General features: G+C 39.5%; 1 protein-coding gene across 1 annotated transcript in view; it reads left to right on the top strand.

Annotated features, from left to right (window-relative positions):
* C7H3orf70 (chromosome 7 C3orf70 homolog) overlaps window positions 1-22,623 on the top strand; it is a 28,050-nt gene extending 5,427 nt beyond the window's left edge. The window contains exon 2 of the mRNA XM_061634415.1: window positions 19,360-22,623. Coding sequence (XP_061490399.1) covers window positions 19,360-19,916 — 557 coding nt within the window. The 3' untranslated portion in view covers window positions 19,917-22,623. The remainder of the gene's footprint in view (window positions 1-19,359) is intronic.
* The last annotated feature ends 1,485 nt before the right edge of the window (window positions 22,624-24,108 follow it).

The raw sequence follows: 24,108 nt of genomic DNA, 5'->3' as shown, positions 1-24,108 counted from the left end.
TAAAATTTGATTTCAAGTGAATTATGTGTGTGTTGGGATATCATCATTGCAGGGGGTGGGGTGGGGGGATGTGAGATTCTGTTATGCCATTCTGTTAATCTTATGGATAATTTTTTTTATTCTACTACCCTCTGTGTGTGTGTGCTTATTTTTAATATTGTTTTAGGCTACTTATATGTGCAGCAGCCAAGGCCAACACATTGCAGGCAATTTTCTTTAAAAAAAGTAACTAAAATGTAATTGTAGTGATTACTTTTGAGTAAAAGTAATCAGTTACTTTCAGAGCAGTCGCAATTGTAATGGTAATTACTACTTTTTTTGGCCATGTAACTGTAACTGTAATTTATTACTTTGTAAAAGTAATCTTCCAAGCTCTGCTTTTCAGTGGGCAGTGGGAAAGGGCTTTGTGGGTGGACCTAGACTGACATAAGGCTGGGAAGGAATCTTTCCCCTGGTGAGAGTAACTTTTTCAGGCATGAGGCCTTTTGCTTGAGTAATTAGAATTAATTTACTGCTGGCCACATTATGAGATCAAACGAAGCATCCCTAGACATGTTTTCCCTACAGGAACTCTAGCAGTTTGATCCTTTCTGCGGCTAAACCAGACAACCCTCAGGTCCATTTTGACACCTTTGTTCTTTGTGGGATTTTCTCTGGAATGCTCCGCTGCTCATTTATGACATATTTTATCTCCTAAATTTAAGGCAGCAGATCTCCTCATGGTATTTTAGGAAGGGCCCAGATGTTTGAGGTTTGTTTTAGTCTTGAAAACATTTGGGCCCATTATTATGAGGAGCACATCAAATTGTCTCTGTGCCACATATTCATGGCATACTGTAATGTGGTATGAATTCTGATAGCAATGACATGGGTATAGGCACTGACTCCAATTCTTCCATTCTTGTTTAAATAATAACCAAAATGTTTGAAAAACACAGAGCTATTAAAATGTTTTTGCATTTTTCTTTATTTTATTTCCCTCCCTATCTCATGGGCTCAGAGCAGCTTACAGCAGTTTTTTTAAATATTAGAAAAGGCATCCCCAAGACATCTAAGGAAATCAAATGAGACCAACTGAAATAAAAAGGACATTGTAAACATAAAATCTGTGTTTTAAGAACAAATCAAAATGCTCATGGCCACACCATAAATTACCAGCTCAAAAAGACACTTACCTTGTGCATGTCTGTTTGTAAAAAATTGTAAAATACGTGCTGTAACTTTGGGCTTGATAGGGAGCAGAGCTCCGTTCCAGATGTGGTAGTGATGATGTGTGTCTGAAGCTGTGCTCAGGCTGTAGATGCATCTTCATTCCCATTTGGTTGGGCTGGCAAACTCTGAACATGCCATATGGAATATTTGGAATTGTGGTGTATTATGGGACGCTGAGAATCAGAGCAGCCTGAGCATAGCAGCCTACAAACTTTGAGACTAAACAAAACAAAAAAGGTATTTTTTATAGCAGTGTGTTGTGTCAACTGAGAGACACGAGAACTGTGTCAGGAGAACATAAATATATTTGTGTGTTGCTATAGTGCCCTGGGAGATAGGGGAACTCCATGAGGACTCCCTAAATTGGTTATGCAACCATTGTATGTATTTACAATGCCATTTGTTTCAGGGCTTGCTCTGACACAGCACTTGGGAATTTTAGTTGGCTTCTTATAGTATTTTGGGTATAAGCTCCAGGTAGGAATTGTGACTTACAAAATCACAAAACAGTTTGATTTCTATATGTCTTACATGAGACTATTTCCTCTGGAATGCTCCATTGTGTCCCTAAGATCCTTCCTGACTATTAGAAACATCTGCATATACAGCAATCTCTCTCTCTCTCTCTCTCTCTCTCTCTCTCTCTCTCTCTCTCTGTGTGTGTGTGTGTGTGTGTGTGTGTGTGTTAGAGAGAGAGAGAGAGAGAGCTCTGATTATGGGGCTGAGTTTGGAATGTCTCTTTGCCCATCCCATCCTTCCCAACAACAGTAAATCCCTCCGAGTGTACCTTCTGAAGGATGTCATCTGTGTGACAGTTTTGAACAAGAGAGGTACACAACTGTTGTCATTCCTGCTCTGGTAATAAGAGCCTGAATCAGAGTCTTATCCATATTTTATTTATTTATTTATTTCATTTTTAAACCGCCCATAGCGAATAGCTCTCTGGGCGGTGAACAATGTAATAGACAATGTAAGATGTCCCTAGCTGGGTAAACATTTAGTTTCTAGAGATTTAAAAGGGGGTTCATTTTGTAGTATATTTTAGTTAAGAGTTTGAAAAATAAAATTAATAGCATACAGCTATAAACACGACAGTCTGTCCTGTAACGCTAAATATTCTTGAGAATATTTCTGGTTTGCTTCTCCTGGTCACCTAAGGGACACTTCACACAACCAGACTTCTCATGAAATAATAACTGAAACATTTGTGTAATAGCCATATCGTATAGAGTCTTAGCATCTGAACATAGCTGTCAATAGTTAATTTACACTTTGTCTCCTACCATGTGTTGACTATCATTTCACTGGTTGTGTGAATTGGCCCTGGGATGATCTGTTCCACAGCTGACATCTGTTTCTTTTATCTATATGATGAGGAAAAGGGAAGATTGTTCAAGGAGTAAGCATGAACAGATGTGGAACAATATCAAGGATTAAAATCAAACCTTCACTTCATGCTTCCACACAGAAATATTAATTTTGCACAGTGCATTGATTTTTGCTTCAGAACTCTGTAATAGATTTTTTCAGTTAAGCCTTTTTTTTGTTAATGCAAAGCAGCAGGATGCAACATCACACACATTTCCTGAAATAGCTTTTTGAAATATTGTCTGATATTGACCTACTAGTACTGGATGACATTGGGAAAGTTAGCTAAAAATCATACTTGTAATTCTGAAAATATGACTGGATTTGAACAACTTTAGTAAACTCTTTTTAAAAAAATTGTGCAGAAAATAAAAATGACAAAATAAAATCCAGTCATTACAGACATCCACCATTTCCCTCAAACTATAGTTGATAATTCTCTTCAGTTTCATGGGCATCAGATAATAATGATTTTCTAACAGTGATACCTTAGCTGGTAGGGATGTTTTAAGGATTGATAAATGAGTAGCTGTGATTACAGCAGGTGTTCTGGATGTACAGTGTCGTCTGAGCTGATGACATCCTTGAGATTTCCTGGACTGTGTCAGAGTGCATGAATTTCAAAGCCAGCAGGGATCACTCTGACCATGTAGCTCAGCCCAGGGCATCAGATGGTAATTTATGCACTTGAGGAAATTTATTACAACTAGCCTGCCTGAATCACTTGTAGATGAATTATAAAGATGCTTCATTTAGTCTGCATATAATGTACCACTTGCATTTCTTCTTTATTTTTCAGAGGAATATCCTCAGTGTTAAAAAGTGGCATTTTATTTCTATCTTGAATTTTTAAAATCTAATTTTACATTCCACTCAATGTATTCTTAAATGTTCTGTTTGATATGTTGAAAAAGCCCTCTACAATCAGGTAACATCTCCTGGGAAAGGTACTTAAAAGTTTGTAATCAAGTTGCCTCTTCTGTTATGATTAATCTAAAAAGATTGAGGATATATTGAACCCTGTTAAAATAGTTAGCAAAATCAGTCATGAAATGGGAGCCAATAGCTTTATTGTAGAATATGAAATGCGGGGTGGAGAATGTGAATCAGGAAAAAGATGTGGATTTTCTGTGAGAAAAACTAGTGCTACATAATATTTTATGACTCTTTCATGATTTCTTGTTCTTCCTGTAACTGGGTGCAAAAAATAATACACAAATGTTTGAGTAGATCTTGACAATTTCATCCGAAAAGCTGTTAAAATGAAATTCATTTAAATTTATTATTGACAAGGAATGAATACAGGAGTTCGATACTCAACGTAATCAGAAAGGAGGTAGTACAAATTAGGCCAATATTTAATGACTTGGAATCCACATGACATGGATGCCTCTGGTTGCAGAAGGGAAATAATAATAATAATAATGAATATGGGGATAGCTTCAACATAGGCAAAAAGAAGCACTTCTGCACATGATGCTCAACTAAGATGGAAGTCCCTACCGCAGCATGTTGTGATGGACACTGGCATCATAGACTTTGAAAAAGGATACTACAAATTCATACAGGATAGGTTTATCAACCTCTAGTGAAATCTCCATGTTTAGAGGCAATCAGCTTCAAAGAACAAGATGCTGGAAGCAAACATGAGAATATTATTATCACGTTCATGTTGGCATACATGTGTGCTTCCAGAACATCTGGCTGGTAACCAGGTGGACTTTGGTCTGAACCAGCAAGGGAGTTATTTTAACATGTGTGCCTCACTAAATGGTCAGGAAACTTCCAGATCTGCTTTTTAATGCTTTTTTTTTTTGCTATACAATCATTAGAAATCATACACAATATATAACAGGGAGCTGTATATCCTGCCATTTGATCCTGATGCATCTGAAAGTTCTACGCTGTGGGAATAATCCTACCCTCAAAGTTACATGTGCATAACATGGAAGCATAAATGGTGAAAATTCATGATAGCTCAGTTAAGATTTGACTATGTATTTGTTTAGAACCTGAACTTGTTATTTGCTGTGGGGCTAATCTGGCAATATTTATAGCTACCTTGGAAATGGGCTGGATGTTTTTATTTTTTTCAGTGACACATATTACAAATTACAGGCAGCCTTGGAGACCCGTTAATCATCTGCTTACCTGTGATTACACCTTGCTGCCAATTCAAAGCCTCATTTATAATCTATAAACCCCCTCTGAATACCGCTTACCATGAAAAGCATATTCATAGGGTAGCCATAAGTCGGGATCGACTTGAAGGCAGTCCATTTCCATTTTCAAAGGTAATGGATCATAGTAACAGGCAATACAATACACAGACAAAAACAGTGAAGTGCATCGTTACAGTTGAGTTTGACTCTCTCAGCATATGAGTATATTAATCATGTATTGAACACTTATAATTTTGCAAAATGTGGGAGTTATATCTCATGATAAATGCTGATAGTTTTGGCCCATTGGGAGTTTTTGTTAATATATGTGTTATTCTTCACTTTTTTCACTTGGCAGGAGATCAGCAGTTACAAGGCTTCCTATTTTATTTTGGAAAACACCCAGATAATGACTTTTCATCACTGATGTTCTACAAAACATGGCCAGTTCCCTAGGATGTATTGAAATGCTGCCATTGTTTCATGCTAACAGCACTTGTTACAAAATGGCTTATACTCTTGGCCTGTAAATCTAAAGGCACCCTGCTAATTGAGAGATGAGCTGAAGAAATGTTGGAACTGGCTCTTGAAGGAGAGTAGTGTAGAGACAAACCTGAAACCCCTACAAATACATAGGTAGAATTATCGAGAAATTGACCACTTAAATTGAAGAGAGAATTTAAAACGCCATCTCCCAACTATCCTCATCCATTTTTTCTTCTTCTACCTTACCCCTTTTACTTCATTTTATCTCTTCTAGCTTTTCTTATATTGTGTACAATGTACTTTCAAATTTTCATAAGAATTCATATAGCCTCATACGCATTAATCTGTTGTTTTGGGGGGAATTGTCCAGGTTTTGCCTGTGTCATTTTGTTAGCTCATCAGCAGAGTCTTCTCTGTAAGCATTTTCTGGAGTGTCACTTGTATTGCTTTGTAGTTGTTTTAATTACTAAATATTGTTTTTGGGAACAATGAACCCCAGAGTTAATAAAGATGATAATTTAGAAAGATCCAGAAGCTTTTCCTATTGAGCAACATTAAAGTGGTTCAAAGGTAAACTGGAATCCTGGGTTCAACAGAAGCAGAAAGAATGTTTAAGGAAATCTTCTCTTTATTTCATGGTTAGATACCTCCAAACTAGCATCAGAATCTGATGCTGTGAGGCATGGATGCATGCAGACTAGTCAATTAGCAAATAACTCTATCAGCTCAGCCTGTTGACTTGTTTCTAACACATTTTGCTGGGGAATTTTTTAATGTATAGAAATTAATATTGTGATGGGTTTGAGTTTTAACAACTAAAAAAGACAGACCTTTCCTTAAAATCAGCGATATGATTGGAGAGGATTGGCATTTGACTTTTGGGTAGTATAAATAGAGGGTTGTATCCAAGTTATACTAAAAGTAGGTTCATTGAAACTAACAGACCTAAGTTAGTCATGCCTGTTAGTTTCAACGAGTCTACTCTGAGTAGGATTAACATTGGATACAACCCATAAATTACTGATATGTAGGAATCTATCTTTTATGTACATATTTGAGCTATCCACCAATTTTAAAATTCTTAAAGGGAAGTACATACAGCTGAGCTCAATAGGAACATAAGAAGAGCCCTGCTGGATCAGGGCAATGGCATATCCAGTTTAACATCCTGTTCTCACAGTGGCCAACCAGATGTCTGTGAGAAACCCCCAAACATGACCTGAGCAGAAGAGGACTCTTTCCTTCTGCGGTTTCCAGCAACTGGTATTTAGAAGCATAGTGCCTCCGACTATGGAGGCAGAGCATAGTCATCGTGGCTAGTAGCCTTTGATACCTTTATCATCCATGAATTAGTCTAATCCTCTTTTAAAGGATTAAAGATTAATGGGGCTTACATCTGAATAGACATGGATAGGTTTGCACTGTCAATTAATTGTATCATTCTTAATAGATTAAATCTATCGAAATGTGCAAATTAAAAAGGTCTGAAGAAAAATGCACATGACAGAAGGCACCATCTTATAAGAGGGATTGTTCCTTTTGGCTGGGACCTTCTTAAAGTACATGTGTTTTTTTGGGGGGAGGGGGACCAGAACCCCCTACTTTAATCAGTATTATGTGTCATGAAGCGAAAAAATTATACTTACTGTCTTCTCATTGCTTTAGTTCTTGGGAGGGTTTTTATACTTCTTGCCTCAGTAGATGTGTAATGATGGTGTCCTGTCCAGTACATCACTCATGTTTAAGCTGGTGCTAGAAAAAGCATGCAGAATCATACAAAAACTAATTTAAGTGTGGAATCCTATCAAAAATGAAGGAGCTGTTATATTTCTGCTGGTTACAGAAAAATAATATTCTCAAAGAACTACCTAAAATAAACTGGTAGAAATCTGTCGACAAGTGAACTGGTAGATGTTGACAGTGAGGTAGCAGTATAAGTATGCATTGGTGGAAGTGATTGATTGATTGGTTGATTATATCAAGTGAGCAAATGTGATTTTTTGCTGCAAAAGACTTGTCATGTTTTCTACAACAAATGGGAGCTGCTAGAGTCAGTTTGCCCTACCATTGTGAAGAAACAAAGCCATTGTGGGGAGGCAACTGCTATCTCTAAAGGTGCCACAGGACTGCTATCAGAGACTAATATAACCACCTTTCAGGAATCTAAAAGGTTAAACATCTCCTTGTGGCCGTGGAATAACTAATAGTACAGCTGACTAGCTAAGGATATAGAGTTAGAAATTAGGGAGGTCATCTGCATTGAGATGTTACATTACAAAACAGTTGCTCCCATTTCCCTTGGCACTTTTGTCTGAGCTCTCACAGAATGCGTGTAGCAACTTGTGGGTGGTCCACAGTGGTGATATTGAATTGCCTGCTCTGTCTCCCTGAAAGAAAGCTGAGCTGTGTTTATTGTGTTTGAAAGAAGCACTTTATTTCTTTCTTAGAAATAAATGCATTCTTCTAATGTAGCCATTAATGCTTACAGTTCCTTCTAAACACACAGAGTTTGAGTTTTCACCTGGTTCGGGTTAATTGCCTTGGCTGCTTTTAAAAAAGCCCATGTACAATTCATTTTTGCTGTCAAATTACATAAGGCTTGTGGGAAGCAAGTGTGCTTTAAACAAAATAAAATTTTCTGTGTATATTTTTCTAATAACATTCATTTATAGATTGTGCAAATATTTTCATCTGTATTTTCTTTTATTATAATCAAGTACTAGTAATTAACTGCTGATCATCTATTTTTAGTTGGTGGTGGTGTTCATAAGCAAGATGAGTTTACAGAGGTGATATTTCCATACCTTCACAGGTGTTGCCATACGCCAGCTCTTTCTAGAGTAGCTATGGTACCAATATGTTCTCAATGTCATTGTGCACCATCACAAAATGCGCTCCAGGAGACACTGATCTATTTTATATGAGATTCTTAGGTTACCTGAAGGAACATCTTTTCCCACATCAGTCTGCTCACGTATTGAGGGCCTCATCAAAGGTCCCCTGCTAGGTGCCCCTGACATCAGAGCTGAGGCAGGTGATGATCATAGAAAGGCTTTTCTCAGGGTTGACACTTTGCTTGTGGAATTCCCTCCCCAAGGAGGCTTGCCTGGTGACTACATTTTGGTGCCAAGTGAAGACACTTGTATTCTTCAAGGCTTTTTAAATTTAACTGCCCAGAACTAGGTTGAGAGACTGCCTTATCCCTTATATACCCAGTAGGTCAATGTGGTCTGCAAGAGAGCTTCTACTCCAAATTCCAAAGATATCAGAAGCCCTCTCCACAGTAACTTGGATCAGGGTTTTCATTGTGGCTGCCCCATTGTGTGGAACAGATCAATATAGAACAGGATGCTACTATTTGCACTTTCTGGAAACAATTGAAGACATTTTCGTTCCAACAAGCTTTTCCAGCTGGATAGATAGGTCTCTGCCATGAGTGTCCATTTTTTTCCCATTAATTTTTATTCAAATTTTTAAAGACAAAAAACAAAACAAAACAAAAATTATTAAACAATAAAATAAAATGTTGACTTCCGATTTATCGCAGATCAGCTATAAGTCTGCAATATATAACAATCCTGTCTCCTAAATTATGTTATAAAATCACTTTCCTCCAATAGCTATCTTAACTAATCATCAAATCTCATAAACATTACTTTATTCTTCCCACAAAAAGTCAAAGAGAGATTTCAATTCCTTGAAAGATATATCTTTCAATTTTTCTCCGGATAAACATGTCGACCAATCCATCACATTCAAATCCACTAGGTCCAATAATTTCAATAGCCATTTTTCCATTATCAATATTAATTCCATCTTCCATCTTCAATAATCCTGTTAAGTCCAATAATTTCAGTAACCATTCTTCCATTATCGATAGTCCTATTAAGTCCAATAATTTCAATAGCCATTCTTCCATTATCAGTATCCCAAAATAATCTTGTTATCATAGCCATAGTCCAAATAAACATATAGATTAATCCATCTCGTCAAACCAGTTTGATCCAATGATTTCAATAGCCATTCTTCCAATATCAATATTGATTCCGTCTTCCATCTTCAATAGTCTTGTTCAGTCCAGTATTTTCAGTATCCATTCTTCCATTACCAGTATCCCATATTAATCTTGCTGTCATAGCCATAGTCATATAATAAAAGTCTGATGGGAATCTTCCTCATCACAAATCTTTTCTTGCCATCAATTCTGAATATGTTGCTGAGATATTGTTGTAAAGTCACATCTACTCTTCTTTTTTACAAAATGCACTGGCTCATCTCTTAAGAATTTTTCCATTGTCCCATATCTGTAGCCAATTCCATAGATTTTTTCTATGTCAAACTCCATCACATCATTCCAGTCCAAAAAATTATCCAAGACATTGATAACTTTATCTCTATTATCTTCATTGATTTCTTCAGAGACAACATTAAGTTCCAAGCAGTAAGCTTTGTTTCTTGTATCCATAGACTCCAGATCTTTTTCCAATTCTACATTTGTTCCAGTCTCCAGAGCCTCTCTCACAGAATCCACTATTTCTTTAAACTCCTGCGTCATTTTGCTAAATTCATTTTTCATCTTCTTTCTACCCTGTCTCAGGGTTTGTTTCGTTATCTCAATCTCATCCATTATTTTCTGAAACATGATTTCTTCCATGGTCTCAGCCCCTTTGCTGATTGCCATTCTTAGAGCCACAAAAACAAAAATTATTTCAGTCACAGTTGGGTTAATATTCCAGGCTCGATGAAGTCACAATGTAGACAGTACAGCCTGCCTTATCTCTTATGTTCAGGAATACAAAACAAATTTAGTTCCCAGCTTCAAAAGAGTTAGTGGCGTCGTGAACAAGTAGATTCGTCAAAATGAAATAGACCAAAAAGAAAATAATCCCAAACATATAATGCTCCAAAGTTCATAAATCAAATTTATTTATTTTTTCCCCTCTTCGAAATAGAAATCCCTCTTCCGTTTATATCTTTAAAATGCATTTCCAGGCCAGCTTTTTGCAATAAAAACTAAGATAGGCTTTTTCAATTTCTTTCCTCCTTAGTTTCGTGAATAAAGGAGAAAATTTTTAACTCACCCAGAAGATCTTTATAGCTGATTCAGTGACAAATCTCTTTTTGCAGCAACGATTTAAACCAAATGAAAAAAAAAATATAGAAAGAAGGGTGCTTGCTTGTTTAAGTCCGTTCTTCTTTAAAGAAAAGATAAACGTGTCGTTTATTCAGCTAGAGCGTGATGGACGTCCTCCGGCATTGCTGGCTGAACCTTCTCTCATAAATTAATGAGATCCAGTCCTCCCAAACAAAAACAGGCTTTTATGGTTAATCTCTATGTTTCTCCCTTCCCGAGAGAAAATCTTCATCAGTCAAAAAGAATGTTCTGACTGATTTACGCTGAAAAAACTTCTTCTGGGACGAGAGCTCGTCTCGAAAAGCAGGCACAAGCGAAGTCACCCTTCCCGGAAGTCGCCATGAGTGTCCATTTTGTATTGTTTTTATATTCATCTTTAACTGTTTTTCAGTTTCTATTATATTTTGTGTATTGTCTTGATATGAGTAATAATAATAACAATAACAACAACAGTTTTGTTTCTGTTGCTTTTGTTGGTACAATTTTGCATATCTATCTTCTATTAATAACCTCGCCATAGTGGTGGTTGGGAAGTTTGGCCACTCATATGCTCCCACTACACCTAGAACATAATTTGTGGTGTGATTGTACAAATAGGGAATTGAATTAATCTCTCCTCCCATTTTTTTCAAGGTACATGGCCACATCATACAGTGTATTTTAGGTATGTTGAAAGCCAAGACTACAGCAGAGCTCTTTAGGTGATTGTACCCATCCTATCCCTCCCCACCCCCCAGTGTTGATTCATAGCGTAATGTTTACTAGGGCTCAGCCCTCTATAGTACTGTTAGTACGGGTATTGCAAGAAATCAAGTGGGTTGCCTGGCACTATTCTTCTCACACACAAATGCCCCACTGCCACCCTGTCCTGGTCCCAGAGCAGGAAAAGCTTCATTGGGGGCCAGGATGGAGGAGCAGGCTGTGACAGCGCCAGTGAAGGTGGGAGAGGCTCTTTTGTACATGGTCAAATTCAATAATGTATGGGCCAAAGGCCATCTTTAAAACAAAATGGACACAAACGGCATTGAAGAAGTGCTAACCATAGTCATAATTCAGATAGTAAACATTCTTATCTGGGCCACTGCTGTAGATAGGTGCTACTTCAAATGTTATTCCAGATGTTTGTGAATTGAGATACTTTTCCACATTGTACTAGCTAAGCCTTTTCTTTGGGACATGCTCAAACCTATCTTGAGCCACTTGCAAGAAACAAATGACTGTGAATAATCTTCTGTTAATAGCTAGGCATTGTTTCTATGGCTTAATTTGAGCCAGTGCTCAGCCCGGGAACACATTTTAAATGCCATGGACATGTGAAGTTTAATAAAGGAGAGTAAATTGCAGCAGCTTACATTTGCTTGCCACTCAGTGGCTGCAACAAATCTCAACACACCTGGGAATATGGGACAAAGCTTTTAGGTCAAAGGGTACAATTTCTGATAAATGTGAGCCCTGATACCTCTTCTTTCAGAAATTAAATACTGGCATTTTACCTCATTCTTGAAATTGGTACTAGTATGCGTACTTTCACAGATGTACATTTGCAGAAGCAGGTAATAATTATGTACTACAGAATGTGATTTATCTTGGGGGCCCCTGCTATTTTCTGTGCATTTACTAGTAGAAAGTACACCTTCTGAATAAACATAGAGATATAGCAAAAGGGTCAGTTGCCAAAGTTGTGGTCGTTCTTGCTCATAAACCTTTGAGAGTTTCAAGACTGCTGTGTATCTGATTATTTTTTAATACTAAGCAGATCTGATATTGGAGGCTGCCTGGATGGGAGATCACCTAGGGACCACATGTATGTCATTCTGAGGCCCTTGGAGGAAGAGCAGAATAAACAGGGAAAAACCTGCAGAGGCAAACATTGACTGGAAATATTGTTAAAAGCTATCTGCACAAGTATCAGCTTGGGTTTTTTAAAATTTAAAATGTTTATACGATACCCTGAACCTTCTTTTTCGGGGCAGCTGATAAAAAATATATAAAAACGAAAGTCCAGATAAAAGGAATTTAAAGCAGGAACTGATTAAAGGGCCTGAGAAAATAAGAAAGTCTTCACTTGATATCAAGGTAGGCATCAGGAGAGAGTCTCTGGGGAGGCCATTGTATAGCTGGGATGCCACCACTGAAAAGCCCCTTTCTCCAGTAGCCACCTGCCACACTTCACTTAGCAGAAGCACCCAGAGAGAAGGGCCTCAATACAGTATTAAAATCTAGGTAGATACATATGGAGACAGATGACCCTCTAGGTACCCTGATCCATTCTATGAAAGGTTTTAAAGGTCAAAACCAGCACCCTGACTAGTGCCTTGAAATGAACTGCGAGCCAGTAAACCCAAGAAAGTGGCAGCATGTTATGCTCATATTCTGCACTCCCAATTAGCAATCCTGCTGTTGTGTTCTGGACTAACTGAGGTTTCCAGACTGTCTTCAAACTTGGCAACCCCACATACAATGCATTGCAATAGTCCAAATAGGAGGTTCCTAGGACATGTCTAATTAAAGCCAAACTATCCTTGTCCAGATAGACTGATGTGCCAACTAGGACTCTAAGCTGCAAAAAGGTGCTCCATGCCACTGAGACAATCTGCACCTCCAGTGTTGAAGATGAATAAAGAAGTACTCCCTGCCATTATGTACTTGATGCTTTAGGAGGAGTGCAATCCCATCTACAACACTACTCACCTGGGCAGATAAACCAGTACTAATTGTATCCTCAAACCTCCACTGACCTGTTATATGTCACATAGCTGTTACATGTAGACATTAAAAGTGTGGGGGATAGAATGGCACCCTCTGGAACCCCAAAGCACATGCCAAGTAATCTGGCATTATTTCCCCAGCATCACCTTCTGCAATCATCCGTCCAAGTAGGAGTGGAACCAGTAGAGAGCAGTACCCCTGGTCCCCAACTCTTGACAGCCTGTCTAGAAGGATACCATAGTTGATGGTATTGAAAACTGCTGAAGGGTCCAGGAGAATCAACAGGATCACAATCTCCCTGTCTTTCTCCTGATAAAGTTCTTACCTCAGGGCAACCAAGGCAATTTCTGCTCCTGGCCTGAACTAGATTGATTTTCTACATCCATTTCAATCTTCTATCCAAGAGTGCCTGAAGCTGACCGGAAACCATGCACCTGAACACCTTACCCAGGAAGAGAGTGTTAGCAAGTGGCCAATAGTAGTTCAAATCTTTGGGTCAAGGGCAGGTTTCTTCAGGACCAGTTATACTACAGCTGGGATCTGTTGGTCTTAATATATTCAAAGACCATACTGTAAAGTACAAATCTAGTGATAGTTTCTGTTTTGAGAAGAAGGGTGAGAATATCTGACACTGCTAATGTCACTTTTTCTTAGATGCCTTAGTTGAACATAAACAGGCGTTTTCACACGCTCTTGTAAATCTAAATCTCCAAATTTTGCTGAGATTCTCAAATAGTCCAAGTAATTTTGCTAAAGAACATTTGACTTTGTTGTTTGTCTGCTCTTCTGTAGATAAGATCTATCTGTCTTAAAGGAATGGTGCTATATATTTTGTCCTTAATCCATGCTGCTGAAACACAATTCAGTTCCTCTATACTGTATATCAGTGGACATGAATTCAATAAATGGTTTTGATTTTATTTTTACTGCTATGTGAAAGCTATGACTCTAACCATTATTATTTTTATTTCTTAGGGGGTAAGGATGTTGGGTAAAGAACATATCCAGCAAGGCCCAATATGTTACAAATTAATTTATCCATTTTTATACATGACTGAATAAAACCCAAGGGTATAAAGACAGCAGCTCCGCACAGGGAGACTTTATGTTTTTAGTCACCTTTGTGCTTCACAGAAGAATGGATATTATCAGCCTTCTACAGTTGGTGAGTTTGGAGGCACAGATGGGTTAGTTTCCTTGAGTAGTGAATGTGAACCAGCAACAGAATCAAGAATCTCTCCTGTCTCCTGTTTGCAGTCTCTGATCAAAACATCTTGATCTATAGCTTCGCAAACTGCAATGTAGCAGGAGCCAGCCATTATTTTGGAGAATTTTAAATTTAGTCTTTCCTGTACCTCAGCCCTAACAAATTATTTGGAATTAAGCCCCATTGTTTTCAGTGAAAACTACTTCCAAACAAGTATATTTAAAAGATATTAGGACCATAAAGGAAACATGAAATTTACGTACTGTGGTACAACCATGTTTGCTAGGATAAAATAACATGTGTTTATCCCATATGACAAATGCCTATGTGTGAACAAAGTTGCCAACAGTCACTATTTACCTGCCTCTATGGTATCATTGCCCTGGCTTTGGTATTAGGGGTTTTGTAGACAAACAGCACTACCCATGCACAAGAGGGAAGTATCAGCAGGCCTGGGGGAATCTGAAGGTTTGCAGAAGTAATAACAATATTTAGGAAATAAAACTTAAGAGAGGAACCGCACCCTCAGTAAGGACTGAGTATGCTCATTTGCCACTGTTGGCAGAGAGTATGAAATGAAGTGGAGTGACTGGAATCCTGAAAAAAGAGAGTGCTCTGCAACATTCAGATCCTTATCTGCTAGGTTGTGTCCCTTGACATGCCAGGTATTTCCTGATCCATTCTGGGGTCTGCCCAATGACAAGAGACTTTTAAAATCACCATTATAACTTTTAACCAATGTGATGTAGTGGTTAGAGTGCTGAGCAAAGACTGGGGAGACCCAAATCCTCGCTCAGCCATGAAGCTCACCTGAGTGACCTTGTGTTAATCTGTTATTCTGGGGATAAAATGAAGGCAGGAACCATGTAGTCCTTAAAGGAAAGTGGAACATGAATATGATAAATTAATAAATAAAAATAAAAGTTGTGAAAGAACCTTGAAGGCATTTCCTCCCTAGAGCTGTCTTCAATTTGTAGCCCTAAAGGAGTTGTGGGGAACCTTTGGCCTCCAGATGTTGCTGAACTACAGTTCCCATCATCCCTGACCATTGGCCATGCTTGCTGGGAGTTGTAGTTCAGCAACATCTGGAGAGTCAAAGGTTCTCCACTTAAAGAGTAGAAGTCCTCGCTAGGTGGATTTTGGTTTTAAACCATTGTATGTTCTGAACTGGAATACCTGAGTGTTGACTGATATTCTAACAGGTTTATTTTATGGTCTTTCCAGGTTTATTCCCAGACCATAATGTAAAGCACAGATTAGACACCTTGTTAGTTTTTTTTTATGTAAATGGTTTTCTACCCACTTTCCTGCAAATCTGAATGGTATAATATCCTGGCACCATCTCTTTAAAATGTTGCTGAGCTTCTCAAACAATTCAAATAAGTTATATGATAAATATACATGGCATCCCTCTATTCTGCAATGGTGGTAGCTTATCTGAGGGGAAACAACATTTGGATAAGGATTAGTAAACCCCACTTCCAAGACTGATCTAGAAATAATCAAAAGAAAATAGATTGGTTTCCTGGATGGTCACTGGGTGTCCAGAAATTGACATCCAAATTCCTGCCTGGAGCCCTAGGTCTGCTCTGGCTTTCTCACCACGAATGAGGCCTTCTCCATGCACTTTACTTTGTACTACTCCCAGGTAGTAATGTAGTGGCAAATTCAGAAGTCCAGGATCTCTTCATGATAGTTACACCATGGCCTCTCACAGCCTTGCCCTCAGGATTCACAATCTCTTCCGTAATTACAGAATTATAGAACCAGAATAAAACTGCTGTGTGCATACCCCCCCCCCAAATCCAAATCTCTCTTTCGCTGGGCTAAATGCTGCCAGAAACCATTTGATTTTAAGAATTCTGAAATGAAGCCAAGTGTGGGACTAGGATGTGGGAGATCCTAGGAGCCAATCAGCATGGCAGGGAAGGCATGTGTTAGCTACTGAGAAGAGTAATCTCAGTGACTGTCTCACCTCCTTTCACTCTGATTAGCTCCAATCAACACAAAGGACTGGGAAGCATGTTAATAGTCAAGTAAGAAGACTGTTCTCTGTGGCTAACATGCTTCCCTTTCATGCTAAATGCTGCCAGAAACCATTTGATTTTAAGAATTCTGAAATGAAGCCAAGTGTGGGACTAGGATGTGGGAGATCCTAGGAGCCAATCAGCATGGCAGGGAAGGCATGTGTTAGCTACTGAGAAGAGTAATCTCAGTGACTGTCTCACCTCCTTTCACTCTGATTAGCTCCAATCAGCACAAAGGACTGGGAAGCATGTTAATAGTCAAGTAAGAAGACTGTTCTCTGTGGCTCATGCTCCCCTTTCATGCTGATTGGCTTGTACATAGGGACCCTGCTCCAAAAAAGGTAAGGGGTCTGTGACCCCAGACAACTACACCCCTCCTCCCCCACGGGTAGCTGGGAGGACTACATTTATAATGAGAAATCTGCATTACAGTCTGAGGCTTCCAGGTCTTGGTGCGCAGTGACATCAGTGCCTCTAAGTAAGGCCTAAGGAGCTAATCTAAACCTTTTCTTTTTCTATGATTTCCCAGCATCCCTGGGTGAATTGTGCATATATGGTAGATTTCAGGGCCTCATGGTTACTCACCATCCCTGTGGAAAGTAACATAAGACTAGGAAGGCTTGCTCTATGTTGTGAAGGTGACAGTATGATGTGAAGTCTGCATTGGTGGTAAAATAGCCTTGCATCAGAGCCTACAGGCCTTTAAGAAGGACCAGCACTGCCCAGGAACATGATCTAGATTAATTTAAAGGGAGATGGAGTCCAGGTTGTCTGGACTCCTGTCTGACATGAATTTGTTGCTGGGGAGAGGGGGCAGCTCCCAAAATCTAGCCACTAATTTTATTTTTTGCAAGTTTGCCCTTATCTCTGCCTGGAGCTGAGGGTGAACTCCCAGATTCCTTATGACCAAATAATGCCTCCACTTCCCCACCACTGAAGTGTTCTGCAAGAAACATAATAGAGAAGCACAGAGATAAAATTGATGTTGAAAAATGCTTGTGACTGTAGAACGGCTATTATTAGGATGCAGGGTCCACCTACAACACTTGCCTCCAAATTCTGAAGCCCAGGTACTCCCTGTGGTTAAGGATAGATTTGGGAGCGACACTTCGTGATGTTTTGTACTATACACTGTAGTGAATATGCTCCACTCCCTGCTGACCAGAAGGTCACTTCACAGTAAGGCTAACTTTCCTATCTTTAATTGTCACTGGTTAGCACTGAACATAGATACTTGTCAATCATTTTGCACTGATGCAAACTAGAAGACTGGAATTAGAGGGATGAATAGCTATACTGGCTTTTATAAAGTCATGTGCCTTGGACTTAGAATATAAGAGCCTTTGGAAGGATGGTGGAAAAGATGGAAGTTGCTGGCTGCAAGTGTGCATATTTCCTTACTTATTAGATTTATATCTTGCCCTTCCTCCTAGTAGGAGCCCAGGGTGGCATATGCAAGAAGGAGGTAGACAAAAATGCTAAAAAAGGCATGGCTGCTTCGCTTGTCAGCTTTGTTTTATTTCTGTAGTTCATTACCGAAGAGCTTGGATCTATTTTTGAGACAACCCTTTTCTTTCCCTGACCTCTCCAATTAGTTGTGGGTATGAGCAATGTAAGGTTCTCTTTGAGCATTTACTATAGTGGCAACAGAACACAATAGTCTTCCATGTTTATAACATTTGTCGCACAGCTGCTCATGCGCTTTTAGTAAGATACATTTTAGAAAGCATTTATTTAAATTTAAATTCTGTTCTGTTAGGTTTTTGAGTTGGCCTCAGATTTCTCATTAACTGCAACAAAGTTCTGATTTTCTGTTTTTCTTCTATACGCCTTTAGCAGTGCTTTCCCTCCTTCTGCTCAATATGGCATAAACACCCATTTTACAGCCAGCATAACCCTATTTTCTTCTTACTTAGCTGAATTATCAGAGTGCTGGCAGAAGCACAGCGTTGGAGCCCTTTCATATCCTGCTTTGAAATTTCCTCCATTACCAGCTGCAACCACAATCGTATCCAATGCTAGCAAAAGAGGGGGGAAATGCACGTCTTCCACCAAAAATTGTTTGTGTAGTAGGGTAATCAAAATAAATGGATTCATGATTGTAGAAATATCTTTTGATTGCTTTTCTTAGAGGAATTATCCTGGAAAATAGCACGTACGGAAAGCCCTTTCAGTTGATTGTGAAGAAAATTGAGCGACAAATATGAATGTGGGAATGGCCCAGAGGGATCAGACCAAGGATCCATCTAGATCAGCATCCTGTTTCCCACAGAGGCTAAGCAGACACCTCCAGGAAGCATGCAAGAAGAGTGTAAAGGCTGTTGCCCTTGGGGAAGAGCCATAGCTCAGTGGGTGGAACACTTGCTTTGCATACAGATGGTCCCAGGTTCAATTCTCAGTGTCTCCTGGTAGGGCTTGGAAAGTCCCTGGAGGGCTGCTGCCAGTCTGCATAGATCCCTGGCCCATACAGCCTTCTCAGTCAGAGCACAGCCTCCATTGGTCCCCAACACCTTCCACTGCCCTAACAACTCACTTTCCTCTTGTGCTAGGTTGGGACAAAAACATTTCCCCTATGCAGCATAGAAGGAAAGCAAATTGCCACCGGAGGAAGAGATCACTCTGCTCCTGCTCTAGCAGCTCGCTTTCCTCTTTTGCTAGGCTGGGAGAAAGAGAAGCCTGTTTCTCACACAGCACCTATGAAAACTGACTGGAAGGGAAGGGAAAGGTAGGGGGCAGTGGAAAGGTGTGAAAGGGAGAGGAGGGGGGAAGGGAGAGAGAAGCATTCCTACTTATCACCAGTATGCAGCCCCTAACCACTCCCCTCACCACCGAAACTGTAACCCTTGACTTGAAAAAGGTACTTTGCTCCTTGTGTGCAATACTGAGCTAGATGAACTAATAGGGTTATTCCATATAAGGCATGCTTCTTATTCTGTTGCCTCTCAGCAACTGGTATTCAGTGACATCATGCCTGTTCTGATCTTTTTGTTCATAACCTAAAGTTTCTACAGAGCTGAATGTGGCTTCTAATTCATCTTTTCATATCCTCCACAGGTAAATATGTTTATCAGCCTATGACTCCTGTAGAACAGCTTCCAAGCACAGAAATACCTGTTCGGCCTCGAGGAAACACAAACACCATTCAGATAGCTGTCTCGCTCACGGAACAGTTTTTGAAGTTTGCACCTGTCTTCCAGCCACCGTTACCCCCAGATTCCCCACGGTTCTGTACAATCTCGGACCTCTTTATTGACAATTACCGTGTAAAATGCATCAATGGGAAGATGTGTTATGTTCAGAGGCAACCTCCTGCTCTCCTCAATAAAATGAAGCCCCAGGAGGTCCCCACACGCAATGCCTTAATTTTGAGAGAGAATAATACACCAAAAATCGATCATTGCTCTTCCCCCTCCAGCTCTGAGGACTCTGGGATCAATGCTGTTGGGGCTCACTATATGGAGTCATGTGATGAGGACACAGAGGAAGGGGCAGAGCTCAGTTCAGAAGAAGATTATAGTCCAGACAGTAGCTGGGAACCAGATGAGTGTCCTCTTCTATCACCCTCACAATGCGAACTAGAAGTGATTGAGACCATAGAAACCACAGTGTGAAGTGCTGAGTTGGAAGCTAGCTAGGCACACACAAAACAACACTGGTTTTGTAGCATTTATACTAGCTTTTTCTGACGGGCCTTTCCCCCCCCCCAATGCACTTGACACTCCACAGAGGATTATAGTAACCGTATTTAGCCATTTGTGAATTAGATGTTTGATCCTAATTGAACCAACAGCTTTGCAAGAGCCCTGTTGTATATTTTAAAAGTTATCATAGATTTGACCTTTTTTTACGTTATAGATTGTGCCTGATTTTGGTATGGTGCACTTAATTTGCAGAAAATCAGGTCAAATTGTGAGCTGCTCTTACTAGTTCCAAATTACTACTTTGGAATAAGGATTCAGCCTTTCTTCAAAACACCAAATGTTTGGTGAGCAAAGCTGACTCTACGAACAACCTAGGCCTTTTGTCACAAACTGTGGACTCAGTATACCCCCTCTCCAAATAACCTGCACCCAAACCACCCTTTTTGTCAGCTGCAGAGTAACTCGGGGTCCACAGCATAAGCACAACACACCCTTCTTTATCAGAATCCTATTTCCAGAACAAGAGAATGACAAAGATGCCTGAATTTAATCCTCTGTAGTATGAGGTATTACACTGCCAATTGACCAGTTTTTGTTGGTCTTCAGTTTGACTTAAAATGCTTTAATTGATTAATTAAAGTTAAAACTGAGGTCAAATTGGATTTAGTTGCAAAAGAATGGCATATATTGAAGAGCTGCTAACCTGAAATAAGTTCATTATTTCAAACTTTTGTTTTTTCTCCCAAACCAGCCAGATGTTTTTGGCTGCCTTGGTTTGAACACACCCATGGCAAAACTGATTATGTGACTATGCCCTTGCCATCTGCTTATAGCAAACCACTGTCATGACCCTGTGATGTGCTGTTTCAAAAAGTAAACACAGCTAATCAGTTGGATGTTTGCAACTTCTGTGCCAAACATTTAATTCTCACAACTGTTTCTGCTGTGCATATGTTCAATACATGCACACCTGCACCTTTTCTTAAGTCAAATAATGCTGTGTAAATTAAACCTGAATTGAGTCCAAATTAGGATCAGTTTAAAAAGGACAAATTCCATGTATGTTAGGTTCTGAATATATCCTGCTGAAAGAGAGGCTGTCACTGTAATTCTAGCTGCTAGAATATTTGGATTTAATAGAAGACCACTTGAAAAAGTAGCAACAAATTAGCATAACCTGTTTCTCCTTTTGCTGTGTCCCTCCAAGACACCTTAAAAGTTCTTTCATAACAGATAGAGAACAGTTGAAAAGTGTACAGTAGTTAAGACAGGTCTTTAAACCCTTTAATGTAATGGTGTCTCAGCTCTGGTAGTATACAGCAAGGTCAGCCCCTAAAGAGAGATGCCCTCTCAGTCAATTCAGGCATGGTGGCCCTTTGAGCTGTAAGGTTTTTTTTGGGGGGGGGTACTTTTAATCAAAAATAAGAGTACAGTTCAGCAGTCATGTGCCAATGGATGTATGACTAGCCTTTTCCAAAAAATATGCAGTGAAAAATATGTTTTCCTGACCTTTTTCCTTTGGCTCCAGCTCCACAAGATATGTATTTTTAACTGAAAAGTTTTCCTGTAACATTAGGGCTTTTGTTAATAAATATAGCCCTTTTTAAAAACAACACTTTTGTTAAATCACTTTCCATACGTCTTGGTGAGAATGAACATATAAATATGTACAGACGTAGAGTCAGTATTAGATTGTCTTATGCTGTGTTGTCGAATGCTGCTCTTTAAACACTATCCTGATACGTTACTAACTTTTCTACACTCTGACATAGGCACTTTTTAGGAAGCATTTAGATTACAATGTGTATTATGAACAACTACATAAACTAATATTGTACTTAAAAATATAAAAACACCCTGAGAAGAAAAATGAAATACTTATTCTGATGAATTATATTAAAATGCATTTCATGTCAAAAAGCTAAGGAACTCAGTTCTGGGCATCACAACCAGTAAATCCTTTCTTAGCGTTTCTGGAGATTTAGGACATTCTGCTAAAAGAAAAACACTAGTTCATAGAATTTATTAAATGCAGGTATTATTTGGAGGTTATTAAAGTGTTTTCTCAGGTGCTGTACTGTTACGCATTCTTATGGCATTTATAGCAGGAAGACAATGCATAAAATGATTGTCTTAATCCTTAACTGTAATTGGGGATTGAAATGCATCTCATCCGGCTGTGTTAGCTTGTATTTGACTCTCGTGAGTGAAAGGAGTCATGTTTTCTGACTCTGGCAATAGCAGAGGGGGACTGGGAAAAAAATGCAAATTACATTTGAGGTCAAAAACAGGGCAGCCTCTGGGTACACCTTTCGTTTCTTTACACCGAAGAATTATGAAATTGTCTCCTCTTAGCGAGCTAACAGGCACAATCTAACCAGGGCTAAGATTAGACACATATATTCTGAGTTGAGGCATGAGGTAGAAAAAAAAATCAGTACAGATTTATAGGGGGCACACTGTTTATCAAACTGTTTATTAGCAATAGGTGCATACAGTGTTAATCTCTTAAACTTGTTCTGTTTGAAAGTCTTAAGCACAATGGGCAAAGTCCTGTAATGCCTGGCTTCCCTAGAGATTGCCTGGGTGTAGCCTAGGCCATAGCAGGATTTGATTAGATGATTTAGCACATGATGCTGTGTCTCATCATAATCTCAAGGGTACCCTATTGTTTCATGTAAACTCACAAAATAATAAATGTGAAGACTGCTTTTGCACAAGCACAGCGTAAGGCAGATTTCTTTTCCTCAATTCTGTGCTGCTACAAAAATGTTGAACTCTAAATGGGGAGTGATGTGATTTGATGCCATCTTTACATGTGGCTGTGCTTTATTATGAAACTGCTGGAGAGTAGCTCAATTAGATGTGGCAAGTATCACCTGGAAAATAAGGATGACATCACAGGTTCTGTTAGCTTCTTGCTGCATTAGAACCCCACCCCCATTTCCTACTTCTAAAGTTTGTTAAGGTTGTTTTGTAAATTTAAGTTGCACTAGACAAAAAAATGAAATGAACTGCCTTCAAGTCGTTCCCGACTTATGGCTACCCTATGAATAGGGATTTCATGGTAAGAGGTATTCAGAGAGGGTTTACCATTGCCTTCCTCTGAGGCTAGTCCTCCCCAGCTGGCTAGAGCCTGCTCAGCTTGCCACAGCTACACAAGCCAGCCCCTTCCTTGTCCGCAACTGCCAGCTGGGGGGCAACTGGGCTCCTTGAGACTATGCAGCTTGCCCACAGCTGCACAGGTGGCAGGGCATGTAACCCCTGAGCCATTCACTGTGGGAGTGATCTTTAGCTGGCCCTTGACACCCAGGAGACATGAGTGGGGATTTGAACTCAGGACTCCCAGCCAGGCTCTCCTCCCCACTGTGCTATACCAGCTGTTCACTAGACAAGTCCTGTTGTTATTTTCTGTAAAAAAAAAAAAGTAAAATTTCTTGAAAATGGCAGCAGCTTTTCTTTAGGTGGCTTTATAAGGTTTTTGCCATTCCTGTAATATCTAGTCTACAGAATTTATTCTTTCTTCTTTAACCAGCCATCTTTTCTGCTTTCTTGTACGTTATCAAACACCTGATTTGAGCTCATCTTAAGAGTGGCTTTTAAAACTGGACACCATCCACTATTGCCGCTGTGTAGCTCAGTAATTAGCCTACTCGGGCAGAGGTCTTACCTAGTCTGCTACCTCAGAACCTTTTAAAGGATAAGCATGCGGCTCGGGCTTGCAGGAATAGCGTAAGGAAAGCTAAAACCCAGAATGAGCTGAGGCTGGCGAGGGAAGCGAGGAACAACAAAAAGGGGTTTTTCAGATATGTTTGAAGCAAGAGAAAGACCAAGGAAACGGTGGGACAGCTGCTCAATGAGGATGGCAAAATGATGACAGATAACGAGGAAAAAGCAGAACTGCTCAACACCTATTTTGCCTCCATTTTCTCCCAAAAAGGGAACAGTGTGCAACCTTGCATCAGTAGCAATCTCAGTAAGGGGTCGGGACTGCAGTTCAAGATTGATAAGGAGATAGTCAGGAAATACCTAGTTAACCTAAATGAGTTCAAATCTCCAGGGCCTGATGAACTGCATCCCAGAGTATTGAAGGAACTTGCGGATGTACTCTCGGAACCTCTTGCCATCATCTTTGAGAAATCCTGGAGAACGGGAGAGGTGC

Source organism: Rhineura floridana, chromosome 7 (assembly GCF_030035675.1).
Source record: "Rhineura floridana isolate rRhiFlo1 chromosome 7, rRhiFlo1.hap2, whole genome shotgun sequence".
In the NCBI taxonomy this organism is placed as follows: domain Eukaryota; kingdom Metazoa; phylum Chordata; class Lepidosauria; order Squamata; family Rhineuridae; genus Rhineura; species Rhineura floridana.
This window is presented reverse-complemented; position numbering and strand designations above follow the sequence as displayed.